Below are 18,659 nucleotides of genomic sequence, written 5' to 3' on the forward strand. Positions count from 1 at the left end.
CATCCAATATATGTGTGATTGTGTACACGTGCATTGCGCCGAAGCCAAAAGTGACCCAAAAAGTCACCAAAAGGGGCGGAAGGGGGTATTTGAAGGCTTTTTCAAGGGTGTTTCAAATATACACAGTTTCACTTAAATGCATGGTGCCTTGGAACGTAACATCTGCATAATTTGGGAGCTGCCTGTACAGTCATACCTCGGGTTGAATGTGCTTCGGGTTGAGCGCGTTCCGAGTTGCGCTCCACAGCAACCCGGAAGTAACGGAGAGCGTTTCGCCGCTTGCACAGACGCTCAAAATGACATCACACGCATGCGCAGAAGTGGCGAAAAGTGACGCATGTGTGCGCAGATGTGCCATTGCTAGTTACGTTTGCTTCTGGATGCGAATGGGGCTCCGGAACGGATCCCATTCATATCCAGAGGTACCACTGTACTGAATTTTCTGTACTCTACAGATTAGGTTTTTTCAGATTAGGTTTTTTCATGTTCTTGTTGATCAAGGGCCCGCTTCACACATATCAGCTGACCTGAGTGTATCAACCCAACATGTGGAGACCAACATAGGGAACACAGGAAGAGAACATGGTCAGACTCTTCTAGTCCAGTAATGACTACTCTGCTTCCCATTGCTCGCTACCTGATTTTATTTCATTCTTAAGAAGCCAGGGATTGAACCTGGCACATTTTGCATGTGAAGTGTGTGCTGTACAATGGAACTGTAGGACAAAGGCCATGTCCGGTCCTAACACATTTATTATTATGCAACATTGCTTTACCTGAGCCTGAACCCGAAGTATAATCATCGTCGTCAATTGGATAGACTCCTGATGCTTCTTCAATGGAGCTGTTGTCAAGGTACAGGTCTTTATCGGAGGTCAATGCTGCTCTCTGGAAATGATGGCGAAATGCATGGTTAGTTCTTTGTTTCATGAAACACAAGCACAACTTCTAATGTAATTTCATCCCAGTATATCATTAAATGAACGGAGGGAGCAAACGTCAAAATAAATAGTAGTGGGAAACAGTGTTAAAACAAGTGCCATAAGAATATCCTTCACGGCCATTGTTGAACTGGGTTTAACGAAAGATGAGGTAAACATGGAGGCTATGTCCTCCCGTTTCCATTAGCCAAGATTTATTAATTTAAACTGATCTTATTAGACATGTTGTCAAAGTCTGTACTTTCTTGGCTTGAAATATGAAACACAAGGACTTGTTATGCTTGCATTAAATAAAAGGCAAGCATTATGACTCCCAAAATCTCTTTTCAGCTAAACTACTTCCTCCCCCTGTTTTTTCTGAACATGAGTAGCCATGGGAAAATAACATTTCCCAGGGCTACCAACCTTTGGGCTGCTGTTACAACAATACTCCAGGAGAAAGATGTCTCTCATTCAATCCAGTCTCCAAACAAGAACCAGGTAAGCAGCTGCAAGAATCATTTTTGGCAGCTCCAAGGTGGGTTAGTTAGTGGAGATAATTTGGGGGCTCAAGGATATAGGGATTTGGATGCTCCAGGGTTAGTGAGGGAATGATCTGTCTCCATAGTGCTTATAATGGTACCACAGGATCTAATTGCAGTTATAACAGAGCTCAGTATAAAGTGAGTTATTCCCAAACTGTTTTCGGGAAATATTTATGTTTGCCGCTTCCAGTTACTGAGGACCAAGGGTAGAGAGCCTACCACTCATTTTTCAGATCTCATTCCAAGGCAGCCAACAAATTCACACCCAACACCACCTCGCTAAAAATAGCATAAACACAACCAATGACAAGATCAGCAGTCAAACACATACTTTCTGATAGGCAGAGGTATTATACATCCTCCCTCAAAATGAACTGACAAAGCTCCCAGTTATTAACTTTGAATCATTTAAAAACCAGCAGGCCCATTCATATATTACAACCTGAAACAGGAGGTTGACAGGCAGTTTAGGTGGAATCTCATATGGGCAACTTGAACATGCACTTGTGCAAGAAAAAATGGTTTTAGAAAAATGAGAAAAGGGACAAAAACTGAGAAATACTGGCTAGTGCTCCCTGGTCAAGTCAGAATAAGCAACAGCTCTTGATCACTGGAAATGGACTTTCATATTCTAACACATAAAAACAACATGATGGACTAAGCTTATTAAACATCAAAGATCCAGACAAGAACTTATGAGCAATATTCTATGCATGCCTACTATAAATAAGTTCCCACTGGGATCAGAGGAACTTACTCCCACCTATGTGTGAACTGTTAGATCGCAATCTAAATGCATTTCATTGTGTGCATTCAGCTGAACGTGCATGGCAAAAATACTTAAAAGGGGGTGGGATTCGGGGGGGGGAGGAGAGAGAGACTTCGGCAATCCCATCCACCATTGCATCTACATGCTATTTTTGCTTGAGGTGTGGTCTCCGGAACGTAACCCTCGTGTAAGTTGCAGGCTTACTGTGTATGATTTTAGCGTCGGGCAGTGAGCGCAGGCCCCGTGCAAGAGCCACAGAAACTCTGTTCAGTATACTCAGACAGGGATTGCATTCCCGTCCATCAATTATTATCCCACTTACATTGATATTCTTAAGAGTATAATGCTGGAAAATCCTCTGACCTAAATTCTTCACATATTACAAGCCAATGATCATTGGAGCCCAGTCTGGTTACTGAATAAACAGGAATAAATCTAAATCTAGGGGATGCGAAGCAGATTAATGTCCACTAAGCACTAAATACAGGTTGCTTCTCCTCTCAAATATGTGCTGAGTTTAGATTGCACATCTGGGAGTCGTTAGCTGTTTACAAGTCATCAACAAAATTAAAAAATTAAAGTAGTTTTACAGAAATGGTGTCACCCTAGACCCACAGTCAAGGTAAAGGCATCTTCTCTGACCACAGATATAAAGGGAGAAGGGAATAGGTGTATCAGAGCAGTGGCGTAGCGTGGGTTGTCAGCACCCGGGGCAAGGCAAGTAATTTGTGCCCCCTAACCCATGGATTTGTGCCCCCTAACCCTAACCCCCAGATGTTGCGCCCGGTTCATCTTGCATGTGTATCTAAATAAAAGCATCCCAATCACCATTTCATAACAGCTGGGGAAAGACTATGATAAGCAAATATAGGAAGCACTTATACTGCAGAACCACTGATTCCTTTAGGGCTACATAATCAGTGGCATAGCACTCATGCGCCTTTCAAATCTTCAGCAGGCAGCCTTATATAGTTTAAAGGTGGCATCGTATGTGTGCTCTCAGAGTGCTGCCACCTCTTCATTTGCTGCCCACGGGAACCATTATTTTACTGTCACAAAAGGGACTTTTATCAACATATGATATGAGCACCTCAATTTATTTATTTTTAACCAAAAAACCACCACTGTGTGTACTGACCGTAGAATAAACCCCACGGTGGGTCAACCTACTGAGGACAACCCTGTAAAGATATATATTATGTTTCAGAGACACATAGCTGTTTTGTTTTACTAGGGAGCCTAGTTCCGTGAAAGAAGCTAGAGAAATTCACACAATCCTTATTAGGATTAGAATGCTCAGGAGTCTGTGTCAAAAAGTCACCACTGTTTAAAATTGGTATAAAGTCAATAAGTTATTTTTAAAAAATAACTCTGCCATTGTTCTCTGCCATTGTTTCCTCTTATCTGCTGGTTATGCGGCTTTTTAATTTTAACTTACAAAATCCTATTTCCCACCCCACCCCCCAGGTTAGTCACATTGGCAGTGCCACCCAATCAGGGAGCGTGTGGTGACTGTCATGATGCCGCAACATGGCATATCCTGTCTAAATTGGCTACACGGTGATGCAATTCCTTCCTGAATCCGTGACATCACACCATTACATAGCCAGCCTGATTTTGCTATGTAATTAAGTCATGAAGGTCAAACAGAGTCAGTTCAGAGTGAGGTAAAGGCTTATCAAGTACAATACAAAATCACCAAAGGAAGGGGCCCTCTTAAAATAATAATAATAATAATAATAATAATAATAATAATAATAATAATAATAATAATAAAAAACTGTGCCTACCAAATCCAATCCAATTTGCTTTCTCACTGGTCCACCATGATTCCCAAAGTCAATTCCTGCTACCTAAACAGTAACTGTATGCCACGACATGTATTCTTAAGGATAATATCTTGATTTGGGGCTTTAGCGTTCCATACACACATATGTATGAAATAATACATAAAATTCAATGAATGAATGCTGATAAAACCTGGTTTCTAGCAGGATCTATTTAGAAGTAGTGGAGGCTGGTCCACTAACACAAATGGGGAACTGCTCAACCAACTTCAGACGGTCCTCACCTGTCTTTTTACTTACGACCAGACCAGGAAGTAGCTCTGTCTACTTGCTTCCTTCTCCATAATGTCAGTGTTACCATTACAGAGCTTACCAAGGAGGAGGATGGGGACAAAACTAGAATTAGTGGCTTCTGCCAGTCTTTGGCTCTGGCTCCACTTACTGTTGGCCTCCCTGCCTTCCACCCCAGTAATCCCAATAGGCACCAGCCTCCAATGTTTAGAAGACTGCACTGAAGTATGTACATCTCTAAACAATGAGCCTCATCGTCCTTCTGTTAGTTAGCATGTGTCTTGGCCTCTCCAAAGCCAGGGGAGTAACCTTCCACAATGGATGGTTTCCTACTAAGAATTTGGCTCCAGATTCTGTGTGCTCTGCCTAGCACTCTTTCCAATAAGTGAGACAGGAGGGGAAGAGAACAACCCAGAACATCTGCCTGAAAAAAACCGCTCCTCTGAGGGTGCTGAATGGTCCTCAGAAAGCAAGTTAAAAATTCATTGCTTCCGCTCCCATGCTTTTCCTGGTACCCAAATGAACCTAGGGGAGAGAGAGGGAGGGAGATTGCAGAGGTCTTTAAGACATGAGTTGCATCTGTTAATGTGTTTTAGATGGTGCCTGACACAACAGAGCTCTTGCCCGCACTAAAAAAACTTCTCTGCTCTAATGGAGGATGAGTGATGCCCTTTGGCTAAAGAGGCTTAGTGAATCTCATGGTGCTCAAAGACATTTTCTCTCTTGACAAGGCAATGGAATAGATACAAACTTATTTCGCAGGACTCCATAGTGATATCTTATTTCAGCAAAGCTACGGCAGAAAGCAACAAGGAGGAAGTTTTATTGACCCAGAGGAAACAAGAGAGCTTTTCTGTGGATACTTTCAAAGAAACACACATCCCTTAAAAAAAAAATAAAAGTGGCCAAGTTCGCTTGTAGGGCTGCAACTCAAGGAGCAGAAGACGTTTTAACACAGAGAGCTACCCTGCTCTATTATTATGTACAAGTCCATGCCCACATATATAAAGCTTTAGGCTAGGTCCAGAATATGTGAAATGGGGGATAAAGCCAGTAGCATCAGAAGTCTTAGTACAATCCAGTTTTCTCCAGATGTTTGGGACTACAACTCCCATCATCCCTGGCTATTAACCATGGAGTCTGGGGCAGATGGGAGCTGGAGTTTAACAATACCCAGAGGGGAAGATTTTGGAAGGCCTCTTTCTGTGGTCTGCCTGCCTGCGCAGAGCCTCGTAACTCAGTCAACCTCCCTGCCAACACTGCAAAGGGGCAATATGGCCTATGAAGTTCTGTTTGAATAACTCTAGCTGCAATGACAACGAATGTGGGGTTTTGCAGTGCACTGCTGTGCTGAACTGAACAGGACACCTTGTTTTAGTCCTCCCCCCACCCCTTAGACAGGAGGGTTTATTGTAATTTAAAATGACACACGGCTTATATAAAAATGCTTTATAGTATTGAAGGACATTTGCAGATCTTCCTTATGTAAGCACGAAACAATACTAAGTCAGCATTTGTAATGTGCATCTGCAGTTGATTCCAAACTCTGGCATCCGCCTGTGGCAATGAGAGCGCAGCCTTGGAGATGAAAACTGTGCTCTGGACTGCAGCCTTGCTTGGCTTACCAGTGCAGTTACTATAACATTCAGAGTAGATGCCAGAAAGATTATTCACGCTCTTTGTATCTAATGAAGAATTTCTTCCCAACTCTCTGTGTGTATATATAATAAAATAATAAAAAAAGAAACATAGCTGGAGGCTCTGAACTTTCATTGCAGATTAAAAGAAAGAAAGGAAAGAACTGGCTTGACTGTCTTCAGCCACTGAGAGTACGGAAAGACCCAGATAACTGAAATTACAGGAAATTGTCTCTGTTGCACACAAAAGAGAAAGATTCTTAAACAGGAATAGGTTCCTACGGAGACATATTAACCGGTTTAGCCATATACAATTTGAATAGCAGAACTGTAGAATGCAAGTGGTCCCGAACCCTGCAAGATGTAGGAATCTTTTGCCCAATGTGGAGATCGAACCCATGACCATGAGATTAAGAGTCTCATGCTCTAAATAAACATAGAGAAAGTTCTTGATTACAGTTCGAAGCAGAGAAATCTCAAGCACACATGCAGATTTTCCCAGGAGAACAAAAGAAGAACACTGCTTGAGCAAACCACCTAGTCCACTATCCAGTTCCCCACAGTGGAGAGCCAGATGTCTCTGGGATACCCACAAGCAATTTCCAAAAGCACTAATCATTCCATGGTGTTGCTCCTCAGCAACTGGTATTCTTCGGTTCCATATTGCCCTCATGACTAATGGTCATTAGCACTCCATTAATTTGTCTAATCCCCTGCTAAAGGCTCCACCAGCAATTACCGTATTTTTTGCTCTATAGGACGCACCCAACCATAGGAGGCACCTTGTTTTAGAGGGGGAGAACAAAAAAAAAATTCTCCCCCTCTCTGCGCAGCGCCCCTTCAGCGAAACGGCAGGAGAAACGGAGCCCCTTCCATTTCTCCTCCCGCTTCGCTGAAGGGGCGCTGCACAACTCTCCCTCTCCCACATTGCCTTCGCCGTCAGTGAAGGCAACCCCAAGCCTCCGGAGCGTGGCGGGAGTTCCCGCTGCGCTCCGGAGGCTTCAGGTTCCTTTTGCCAAAGCCAGGAGAGCAGGACTCTCCTGGCTTCAGCAAAAGGAGAGGCAAAAGGAGCAGCCTTACCGCTGCTCCCCGAGCTTGTGGGGTTGGCAGTGGGGGAAGCTAGGCTTTTCCCCACCGCCAGCCCCAAAGCGCATGTCAGGGAGCAGCGGCAAGGCTGCGTGCAGCCTTCCCACTGCTCCCCGAGCTTGGCCGGGCTGGCGGGGGAAGCCCGGGTTGCTCCCCCAGCCCCAGGGACCACACATTCGCTCCATAAGACACACAGACATTTCCCCTTAGATTTTAAGAGGAAAAATGTGCGTCTTATGGAGCGAAAAATATGGTAGATATCCAAGCAGTACCATCTCTGGAAGCCACCTCCTGTCATGTAGAAGTAACAGTTTTATCAAAAACATTCCTTTTCCTGTGATCCTCGGAGGAAGGGCGGTATAGAAATTTAAAAAATATAAAAATAAATATAGGCACTGAATTATTTTTTTTAATTGAGGCAGCTAAATTCCATTCCTAAACCATTTCTTGTTGTGTGTTTTACCTTGTTAAGTAGCACAATTTTAATTGCTTAAATCCCACCACCAAACAAAATAATAATCAAACACCCTTCATCCTTTGAGTTGTCTACTATATCTGGTGCATGCCTAGGCATTTGAGGCACAGCATGCATTTCTGGAAATCTCAACAAAGACTCCCATCTGCACAATATAACCAACATCAGAATTCAAAAAAGATGGGGGGGGGGGAATTCAGCTTCACTGTGAAAAGCAACACCCTAATCCTGGATATGAAGACTGGGGTCTTTTGCTGCCACCATATTTATTATGCTCTCAGCTCAGCCTCCAACGTGGATGGAGTGGGAGCACTCAGCTCTGAAGACGTCAGAATAGCTGCTTCCGAGAAGCTATCTCCAGTTCAAACCCTGAAGTGCCACTCCACGTTTAAGTTTTTAAATAGATAAGCTGTTCTTCTAACTGTAGCAGCAGTAAGGCAGCCAGCCAGCCAGCCAGCCAGCCAAACCACAGATGGATTTACCTCAATTAGCATAGCAATTCTGCATGTTTTACAAAGAAAAAAGAAAAAAAAAGAAAAGCGCAGTCATCAGTCTCAGTCCCAAATAGAAGGAAGCATGCACGGCTAATTCTCCATTATAGTTCAAAATGTGGGTGTGCATTTTTCACCCACTGTAACATCAGCCTGTGTTTTACACATAAAGGTAAATTCAGAGAACGATCTGTTAATGAAGACCCAGGTGCCAAACTTAATCCTTTTCATGCAGTGAGATGCTGGTACCATTGAGGACAACATCCTTTCCACATACATACATACATACATACATACATACATACCTCTTATGAATGCATTTCCCTGTAATTAATTGCTATTAAAGGCTAAGGAAGCATTTCTCTGTCTTTTGACTCTCAGATCCATTTTCTACCTTCCAGAGGACCTTCGTTTCCAGCTCCAGAGAATGCAATTGAATGATTAAAGCTGTCAGGGTAACCTTGCTGGCATGCATGCCGATAACTCTTCACATCACAACCTTCCCTCTTGCCTCACTGCCCCAGCCTAGCAGCAATTAATTGCAATCTCTCCAAGTGGTCAAATTGCAAAGCAGCCCCCCTGGAAACTTGCAGAAGCTCACACCAAGGAATGTTGTTTTTTAAAGCACACAGTTTGTTCTTTTCTCAAACAACCCCGGGCACTTATGCAAGCAGCTGCTAATCAATAGGCACTGGAGATGGAGTGGGGAAGGTTCTGCAAAAATACATACATACATATATAAAAACAAATCCACCACTGTCAAACCTTTCCAGCTGATGGAAAAATACATGGAGAAACAAGTGTAAGAGATGCAGCATGTTTAGCAGTTATGTATTCTGAAGAAAAGCAGGCAATTGCATAGCTAATGAATTGAATTACTTTTGAAAAGCACCATCTTAATCAGTGGCTATTACAGATGTCACAAAACAACACAACTTCTATTAAGCTTCTATGTGAATGTTTCTAAAATGCCACAGAAAACAGCTATAGAAATTCACCTTTATTTCTATAACCACAGTTGCATATATTACAAACATAGCTAATGGCATTAAGAGATCTGTTGTTCTAGTCTGAGATCACACAGAGTTCTGCTTTGTTAAGTTTTTCAAGTTGGATTGGAGACTGAAAGAGATGCCTTGGATAAAGGAACCTCTGTGGCAGTCCAGATACTGTTGGACTTCAACTTCCATAAATCACAGCCTGGGTCATCAATGGATTATGTAGTCGGTCATGTAGTTTCCTATCTGGAGGGCTCCATGTTCCCCATCCCTGACCTACATGGCAGGCTCATTCTTACTAAGGCCAGGAGAAAGTCACATGTGATAGTGACGCTTGACTATATATGCAAAACTGGGTTCTAACATGCTTGGTTACTGAATCATCATATAGTCAGCAGATCCAGCTTTCCAGTTTTACCAAATATTTAGTGATAAGAAACTTGCCTATGTTGAACTCCTTCCCAGGCCTGGTCTTCATGCAATGTAAGCAACTGAAAGAGTACCAAGAATCTATCCTGTGCCACCAAAGCAAAACAGAGCCGTTTCTAAGTAGAACACTAACTCACTACACTTCAAAAGCAAAATGCTTAAACATTTAAGCCTTGCTACTCTCAGGTGCAATGCTTATCGCACAAGGCATGCAAGAGTTGGCAGTTAGCAAACAAACGTTCTAATTTTCTAATCATATCACTGGCTCTGAAGAGAAAACAACATTCATCTTGCTGTGCTTCTATAATTTAAAGCATTTAAGCTGTTTATGCCCTCTTCTTCCCCTTAACGTCTCGATCATGACACTGCCAGGTAATTTATATTTGTTAGAACTTAAAACGCAAAAGGCGAGAAGCCGGGAACTTGATAATGGCAGTCCTCTCACCACAGCCCCCACCCCAAAGCTGAAAATTGAAGACCAACACAGACATTTAAAATGGAACTATGACTTCTAGGTTTTTCTGCATTGGGCACCACACCTCCTGCTTTTCCCCTTCCTTTTAAAACATTTTAAAACAGAATTTTGCTTATAGGATGGCAAGATATGCTGCAAAATGTGTGGAGTGCCATTAGGACAGTAGCCGCTGACAATCGTAATTTGATGAGGGGCCTAAATCTGTATCCATATGTATAACAAATTTGTGACAGAGACCTGTGTCCTGAGTATTTTAAGTACATAGTAACACCCTTGGTGATCAATGTATAAGGCTGGGGGGGTGGAAAGAAAGAACTCTCTGTACCTTACCCAAGAAACCGGAGGCCTTTCTCCTGGGCATTGTGGACCAGAGAGTGTTAAAGAAGGATAGGACTTTCTTTATGTATGCTACTGCAGCAGCAAGGATATTGATTGCAAAGCATTGGAAGACACAAGATTTACCCACGCTGGAGGAATGGCAGACACAGTTGATGGACTATATGGAACTGGCCGAGATGACTGGCAGAATCCGAGACATGGGCGAAGAAACAACTGAGGAGGACTGGAAAAAATTCAAGGACTATTTGCAAAAATACTATAAGTTGTATGAATGTTAAAATGCATTTTCTTTAAGAAAGTACAGCTTCAGAAATAGTAAATTAATGAAATGGAAATTAAGGCGCAAGGAGTCAGAGACAGAAAATGAAACAACTTTATTGTGTTAAAATTAGAGTATACAAAAATTGGGTTATAGGATATAGGATATGAGGTAACATGATAAATGAAAGTTACATTAAGTTCGAAAATAAGTTAACATATTGCTGAAGTTTGTACTATAAATAATGCAGGGTCGGGAGGATGTGGGGAAGTCCAGTAGTTATGAAAAAAAGGATCATGAAAAATGAAAAATTTATATTTCTTTTTTTCTTCTTTCTTTTCTTACTTGTTTTTCTATCTGTTCTTATACAATATGTAAAACTAATAAAAATATATTTAAAAAAGAAAGAAAAAAAAAGAAAGAACTCTCTGTAGTCAGTGCTGACACAAGTAGTACCTAAAAATACAAACCCATAAGAACGTAGAATTATATTTTAGCTATCATGTAACCATCAATTACAAATCTGTTTCATATGTAATGCTATAGTTAAGTAGTGCTGGATTATGTGGTTCACCAACAAAGTGGAATGGGCTCCTACGTTGCTGAGGGGAGAAGGCACCATTAGATGCAACAATAGAACTTCTAAGACGAATAATATTGCTGGCTGTTTGACTGGACGCAGAATAGCTGTGACTAATTCAATTGTGTAGCACACTGACACTCAACAGAGCTGCAGTGAAAGTACATACATACAGAGAGAAAGAGAGAGACAAACAGACACACAGACAGACACAGAGATGTCCAACTTAGTTAACAATTAGCGTTGGATCAAAGCATGGAAAAAAGGATCTCATCACCCACATCTGGAATCATTTCTCAACCCACCACTTTTTTGTGTATTCTCTGTTGACAGTTGCTATGAATGTCCAACTCAGGGACAATGTTCCAATCAAATAAAACATTAGTGCAGCAAGAGCTCCAGGGTTGTTCATTCAAATTATTTTCAAAAAGTTGTTTAAGCAAGGAGGCTGCCCAAAACAAAAAATAATCTCACAGAAGGACCAAAGCAGCTATTTACAGGAAACAAGATTCTCACTGCAGTTCCTTTCTAAAAAATAAAAAAGCAAATTGCACTACTGAGCTATTAACGATGTACTACTAAGAGCAGTCCCGATTTTCCTTTTTTTGAATGCTTTGTTCCCTGAATTGCAGATTGTTCCCCCTTCAGTATATTCTGTCTCCTGTGTCCTATGGAACAATTTATTTATTTTACAAAACTGCTTTGATATGAATGTAAAGGGAAAAGAAAGGGTCGATTTGATCACATTTCCAGGAGAGGTGATTATTTTGTGGCTGATTTCTCCCTCTTCCTGCAACTCTTAGTGCTACTCTCATGTTGCTCATAAGAATCCACCAACCCTGCAGTGCAGATTTTCAGGCGCTTGCAGGGAGATCAGTGACAATCACTGCCCCGCTCCCTTCCTCCAAGCCAATGGGAATCTTATAGGTTAGGAACTTTTGTTGATTTTGTTGTTGTTGCTGCAAGACTGACAAAATAAGTTTGGAGAAGTACAAATGAAGATACTTGCAAAAAACCAAAAACCTCAACTTTTGAACAGCACTCGCTGCTTATTGAACGTCTTGCCATGTTTACAAGTTGTGCTCTGCCACTGCAGGGAACGATTTGTATAACATCAGTAGCCTTTTCACTCACGACGTTGATCTAATGCCAAACCACACTGTCTGAGCTTACACCATTTGATAAACTGAAAAATCTGTGGTTTCTGAGAGGTTACCAAACCAGGATCTGAAACCAATAATGTTTGAAGATAGTTTGTAAACTGTAACTGTAAACTGTTTGTAAACTGTAAAGTTTGGCCAATTGTGGTTTGGACTTCCACCCCACCTCTAAAAGCACAGAGTACGATGTTCTTCTGCACTCAGAGGCCACTGTTGGGACAACACCTGGAAATTCTCAGGGAAGGTGAGGGGCAAAGGGGGAATGCACCAGCTATAGTTTGTATGGCAGCCCAGCACCTAATGCAAGCCATAGTTTGCCACTGCATATGAACCAATACACACCTGTGGGATTTTTTAGTATTTTTTTTTATTAAAGCAGGGAGACTTCTGTACCTACAAACAAAAATAACCCTGTAGTATCTAAGTCAGGGATGGGGAACCTTTTCCAGAGAAGGCTGAAAGGAGCAAAAGGGAAATGTCGGGAAGGGCAGTGATAGTAAATGTCTTTTCTGGCCTCCTGGAAATACCAACTCCATGTGTAGGTCTCAGCGCACTTCCTCTGCCAGGGTAAGGAGAAGAAAAACAGACTAGCATGGAAATGTGGAAAGGTTCACTTAAGAGATGAGATCCTTTCGCCAAATGGACAACTGATGGTCACAGAAGATATGGGCGGTGCAAGAATCAGCAGTGAAAAGCCATATGGAGTTCTCTGGAGGATGACTCGGAATAGGAGCAGGAGAAGGCGTTAGCTCGCCAAGTGAAAAGCCATGTTTTACTGTCTATATGTTTTGATTATTTTTATTCTGTATTTTGTGCTTTGTATACTGTAACTTTGTGTTGTGAACCACCCTGAGACCTACGAGTATAGGGTGGTTTACAAATAATACTAATACTAATACCAATAATAATGTCTGCTCTCTGGTTCAATACATCAGCATAAGAGATTTCTGCAAAATCAGTCACATTTTGATGAAATTATTTGTATAATTTCTTATCTGGAGCACTTTGAAGAAGTCAAGACATTAATCTTACTAGTCTGTTTAAAGGAACATTTTATATGTTTTATCTATGGGTTTAGATAAAGCTGCAAGTGTCATCTCCATCTCCTTATCTATATAGCACAACATGCACCTTCAATTAGAATTCCAGTACTTTGCAACAGTACAAAAAAAGGCAACCACTTCATGTTAAACTGAACTTCTCCAAAGTTAATTTGAAGTCTGCAAAGGGTTATGGCAGACCAAAAAATAAATAAATGCATTTCTACCATTTCAACCTCTCAGTGAAGACAATTAGCTTTAGAGCTTGTAAAACCAGAATATCAAATGTTAGCACGGAATAGTAAGAGCTCCGTGCTGTATCTTAGAAGGGGGGAGTTTTTCTCTGTTTTTTGAAAGCGGGTGATCAGAGTATAAAGAGAGAGAAAAACCTTCCTTTTAAGTCCTTTATTATGAAATAGCTATTCCTAGATTCCTGAAATACCTACAATTCTTTTCATTCAGTACTAAGAAACTCTTATAAGCTTAATGAAATGAAGAAACACTATCCTTTAACAAAGACAAGATGCTTCAAGAAACAGGAGGAATGTTCATTCAGCATCTCACAACAGTGGAAGAACATTAGGGGGGAATATAAAGTTCAATAAAGCAGCAAATATGAAAAATGGAGTTGATAAAGTAACCAATCCTTAGGAAGTTTCATTAATAGTGAAAGTGTCAAGGGTGAATAGTGAATAGTGAAAAGGGTCGTTTAGTATAAAGCATGAGCTTTGGGTGGGGAATGCTGCTTTGTTGCAGAGAAAAGTCTATGCAAACTATTTTCACAAAGATGTGAATGCAGTTTCTGCAGCTGCTTAAACAGAAGCAGGCTGGCAACGTGGTTGTTCGATCTGTGCATATATTTAAAGCTTGATGTCCAAGTTAGGCTTATAAGAGAAAAATCATTTCTGGATCAGTTTTCATTAAACACAAACTCTAGCATTATTTGAAAATTAAGCTGATTGTCAAATCTTAGGCTGCAATCCTAACTGCATTTATCTGTGAGTAAAGGTGGAGCTCAGGAGACGCGGGTGGCGCTGTGGGTTAAACCACAGAGCCTAGGACTTGCCGATCAGAAGGTTGGCGGTTCGAATCCCTGCGACGGAGTGAGCTCCCGTTGCTCGGTCCGAGCTCCTGCCCACCTAGAAGTTCGAAAGCACATCAAAGTGCAAGTAGATAAATAGGTACCACTCTGGCGGGAAGGTAAATGGTGTTTCTGTTTGTTGCTCTGGTTCGCCAGAAGCGGCTTAGTCATGCTGGCCACATGACCTGGAAGCTGTACGCTGGCTCCCTCGGCCAATAAAGCGAGATGAGCGCCGCAACCCCAGAGTCGGCCACGACTGGACCTAATGGTCAGGGGTCCCTTTACCTTTACCTAAAGGTGGAGCTCAGTGGAAAGGCATCTGCAGAAGGTCCCAGGTTCAATCCCCAGCATCTCCAGGTAGGGTTGGGAAAGACTGAATGCCCCAGAGAGCTGCTAATCAATGTAGACAATACTGAGCCAGCAGGACCAAAGTTCTGACTCAGTAGAAGGCTGCTTCCTAGGTTCCTCTGAATTCAATAGTACTTCTGAGTAGACATGGTTAGGAAGGCATTGCAATTCTGGAGGAGGCATAGCTCAGTGGGAGAGCACCAGCGATAACATCCTGAATTCAATTCCAGGCATCTCCAGGAAGAGCTAGGAAACACACTTGGAGAACTGGCCAGTCAGTGCACGTCCTGGTACACTGCCATCATCCCTGACCGTTGGACACACTGGCTGGGGCTGATAGGAGAAGGGGCCAAAAATACCTGGAAAGTGCCAGGTTGTAGAAAACAGGTGTAGACGATACTAAGATAAAAGAACCAATTATCTGACTTTCTGTAAGTTAGCTTCCCACATTCCTAAGCAAAGCTACAAGCTGGTAAGTAAAAAGCACAAAGGAAAGTGAGAACAGGAACACTTCCTTCATTTTTTGTTTTGCAAAACGCCATCACATTAATTCCTACCAGTGGAAGCTGGAAATTGAAGAAAACCACAATATGAATTGTCTATTAAAGGATGTGATGCTGTTTCTAAACCTGACACCACCTCTTGGACGATGTCAAACAAGTAGCAGAAGGTACGAATTCAGATTCAACCTCAAAGTCATCAGCACTAAATTGTGTTGTTGTTTTTTAAGGATGTTAGCATAAAGGTTGCTGTTATTGGGAGGGGATTGGCAGTGTACAGAACAATCCTAGGTCCAGTGGAATGATGTAGGACTGTGAAACTAGGCAGTCAAAGCTCCAGGGCTTTCACTGAGCTCTGTTGTAGACTTTACAAAAAAACAGGTTAACATACAGGCCACGTTTGCATGATTCTGGCTCACTGTCATGGTTGACCATGAATGAGCTGCATGGAGGTTGATCATTTCCACTTCACTCCCCCCCTGCCACTAGCAGAACTAACAAACAAGGAAACCTTGGCTACCCATTATGTCTGAGCCAAGGATTGTTGTTGTTTTCTTCCAAACAAGCCATGGCCCATAAACCAACAACAAATCCTTGCCTATCGTTGGCTAGGAATGATAGTTTGTTAGAAAACAGCAAATCAACAATGACCGATTCGGATACAACAGAGAAGCCAAGCAATTGGGAAGTTGCACTAGCACCCTACTTAGGCATGGTAAACCACAATAATCCAAAAGCTTTCTTTTGTTGTTACATGAGAATGTGACTATGGAGAAGCCAGTTTAGTCCCAAATTCCAACAAATTCAATCCACAGATGAAAGATTAAAAAGAGTTAAAGGCCCACCAGATGAAGTTACAGATACCAGATTACTTTCCTCAGGACAGAGAAGGAATCACAGCATCCTTCCTGATTAAAGTATCAGAAACAAGGAGGAGGGCTCAAAGAATCTGGTGTCAAAACTAGATTCGTCCAAGACAAAATAATGGGCAAGGAGTAACAAGAAAAAGCAGGCCGCCATGCTGGCACTTTCAAATAATCAAGATGGCCATTAGCTAGAACAGTGTTTCCCAACCGGTGTTCCGCGGCACACTACTGTGCCGTCAGACATTGGCTGGTGTGCCGTGGGAGGGAGGCGGGCGAGTCGGGCGGTGAGAGGCGGCGGCGGCGAGGATCCGCGTCGAGCCGGGGGCGGCTCCGCGGTGGTGGTGCCGAGCGGCGGGGCAGTGCGTGCAAAAGGGAGGAGCGCGAGACAGCGGAGGAGGAGGAGGCCGGCATGTCCGGGCAGCAGCAGCAACAACAGCAGCAGCAACTCCCGGCGACGGCTCCTCAAGCCCCGCCGCCGCCCCCTCCTCCGCCCGCTATCGCCACCACCACCACAACAGCCGCCGCCGCCTCAGTTGCCGCCGTCCCTCAGTCCCTCGCTCTGCTGCCTCCTCCCACCCCCAAAGCTTGGAGGTTCCCCGGCAAGGGGGAGGGAAAAAACTTTCACTTTCGTGTGTCCCTCCCGGCGTGACGCTGCGCGCTGACGTCACGGGGCGGGGCTTTAATGGTGGTGTGCCGTGAGATTTTTTTTCAGTAAACAGGTGTGCCGTTGCCCAAAAAAGTTTGGGAAACACTGAGCTAGAAGAACAAGTTCCATACCTTCTCTGTGAGAGTCCTATCTTCTTTAGATTATTGCGAACACTGAATACACATCACAAAACTTAAAGTGTGGGAGCAATTCCTTATAAATAAAGGAAATGGATGGGCTGAACTATCAAGACTCACCACTCCTTGTCCAAAAAGCCCACCTTGAAATATTTTACAGAAGTAAAATTGGATAGAGAGGTGGCATCTGGCTGTGTACACAACGGGGGATGGGGAATGACTGCAACTCCTGAAGGAAGATATTTCACACTTATTACCAGACAGGAGGCAAAATTGTGATAAATGCAGTATTTATGCGGTACATTAACCTCCTAAGGGCTTGATGTGTAAACAGCCAGGGCTAATTTCTGCTGGTTCGAAAGGGAGGGAAGGGGATTGCACATGCATTCGAATGAAACGTATTTGCTATTGTTGTGGACTGCAACTAGAAAAAAAGAGATATGTGAAATCTTTGTTAGCATTGCAATTCAGGTGCAGGTGGGTGGGTGGGGGGAGAGATAAACAGCCCACCAGGCAGCACAAGAGAAGAAACTGGGTCTAACTCCAAGCTGTAATTTAATCCCTAGAAAGTTTAATGTATTGCTGAAAGCATATTATTTGGCTATGCAAAACAGCCCTGCTTTCCTCTGTTAAGTGTTTGTAGAGCTTGGCAGGTTATGGAGCACAATGTGGTCCTGATTAATAGCTTCTGATATCCTGTGATAACGAAGGCATTAGAATTTATGTCACACCTTACTTGCCTGGGGGCAGAAGGAACAATTTCTTACAGTCCTGAGCTTGGCCAGGGAAAAAAAAGAAAATAAAGGAACACAGGCTTGAGTTTGAAGCTTGCTAGAAGAAGTTGCTGAGTGGTTACTGGCTGCCAGAAGTAGCTTCAGCTCAGAAATATACTAAGGAGTAGGACTGGTGTTGCTAGTACCACCCGCATGCTTGCTTCCTCCTGATGGACTCAACCTGTTCATTTCTAATGAACTGTTCATTGCAAAAGGCAGCAAATGGTCTCTAGTGTTCTCATCACAAAAACTCGACCCTGTAAAATAGCATTGGGGAACCTCTGGTGTGCTGCCTTTTCAGCTGCTAGTAGAGTCCCATATATTGAAGAGGTTGGTGACCACTGCTATATGCTTTTCAACTTTTTGAAAAGAAGAGAGGGTGGGAGGATGGATGGAAGGAAGGAAGGAAGGAAGGAAGGAAGGAAGGAAGGAAGGAAGGAAGGCACTCTATCAAGGGAAGGTTGAACAGGGCCATCTCAAGGACCTGTGAATCTTGAAGACAGCTTTGGCTTTAAAATATTGTTAGATAAATTCATGGAGAAATAGGGTAGCAGTGACTCACTAGTCATATGCTATCTCCAGCTTCAGATGTTGCATGCTTCTGAATACCAATTCCACGGAAGCAAAGGGGAGATTGTCACCCAGGGACTAAAGCACTTGGTGCAACACCATTTTGCTAAGTAGAACACGTGTTTTTTTTGAGGGGGTGACACTCTCCTATTGTCTCCATGGAACTTTTGAAGACCAGCTGTGATGGCCTGGGAATCCGATTCAGAGGCTGAACCGGAGGAATCCCAGCCTGCACAGGAGTCCCCGCCTCCAGGGTCAGCTGAACTGGGGCAGGGCCTTGATTCTGAAGCGCCTGCACCTGTGCCGGATCCTCAGGAGCAGGCACCAGGTGAATCCACTCTGGCTCCAGAGGTGGTTGAGGACTCAGTGCCTACAGGTGAGTCTTCCCCTGGGCCCAGTAAGCCTTCAGCCTCTCCTGAACTGCAGAGGCTCAGGGCAGAGAGGCGAAGGGAACTGG

At 43.0% G+C, this 18,659-nt stretch overlaps 1 protein-coding gene across 2 annotated transcripts in view; it reads right to left on the minus strand.

Annotated features, from left to right (window-relative positions):
* Positions 1–18,659, minus strand: part of SDC2 (syndecan 2) — a 65,237-nt gene that overhangs the window by 6,388 nt on the left and 40,190 nt on the right. For both annotated transcript variants that reach the window (XM_081919891.1, XM_081919890.1), the window contains exon 2: positions 777–888. In XM_081919891.1, coding sequence (XP_081776017.1) covers positions 777–888 — 112 coding nt within the window. The remainder of the gene's footprint in view (positions 1–776; positions 889–18,659) is intronic.

The sequence above is a fragment of the Podarcis melisellensis genome, assembly GCF_964234715.1.
Source record: "Podarcis melisellensis genome assembly, chromosome: 7".
Lineage (NCBI taxonomy): Eukaryota > Metazoa > Chordata > Lepidosauria > Squamata > Lacertidae > Podarcis > Podarcis melisellensis.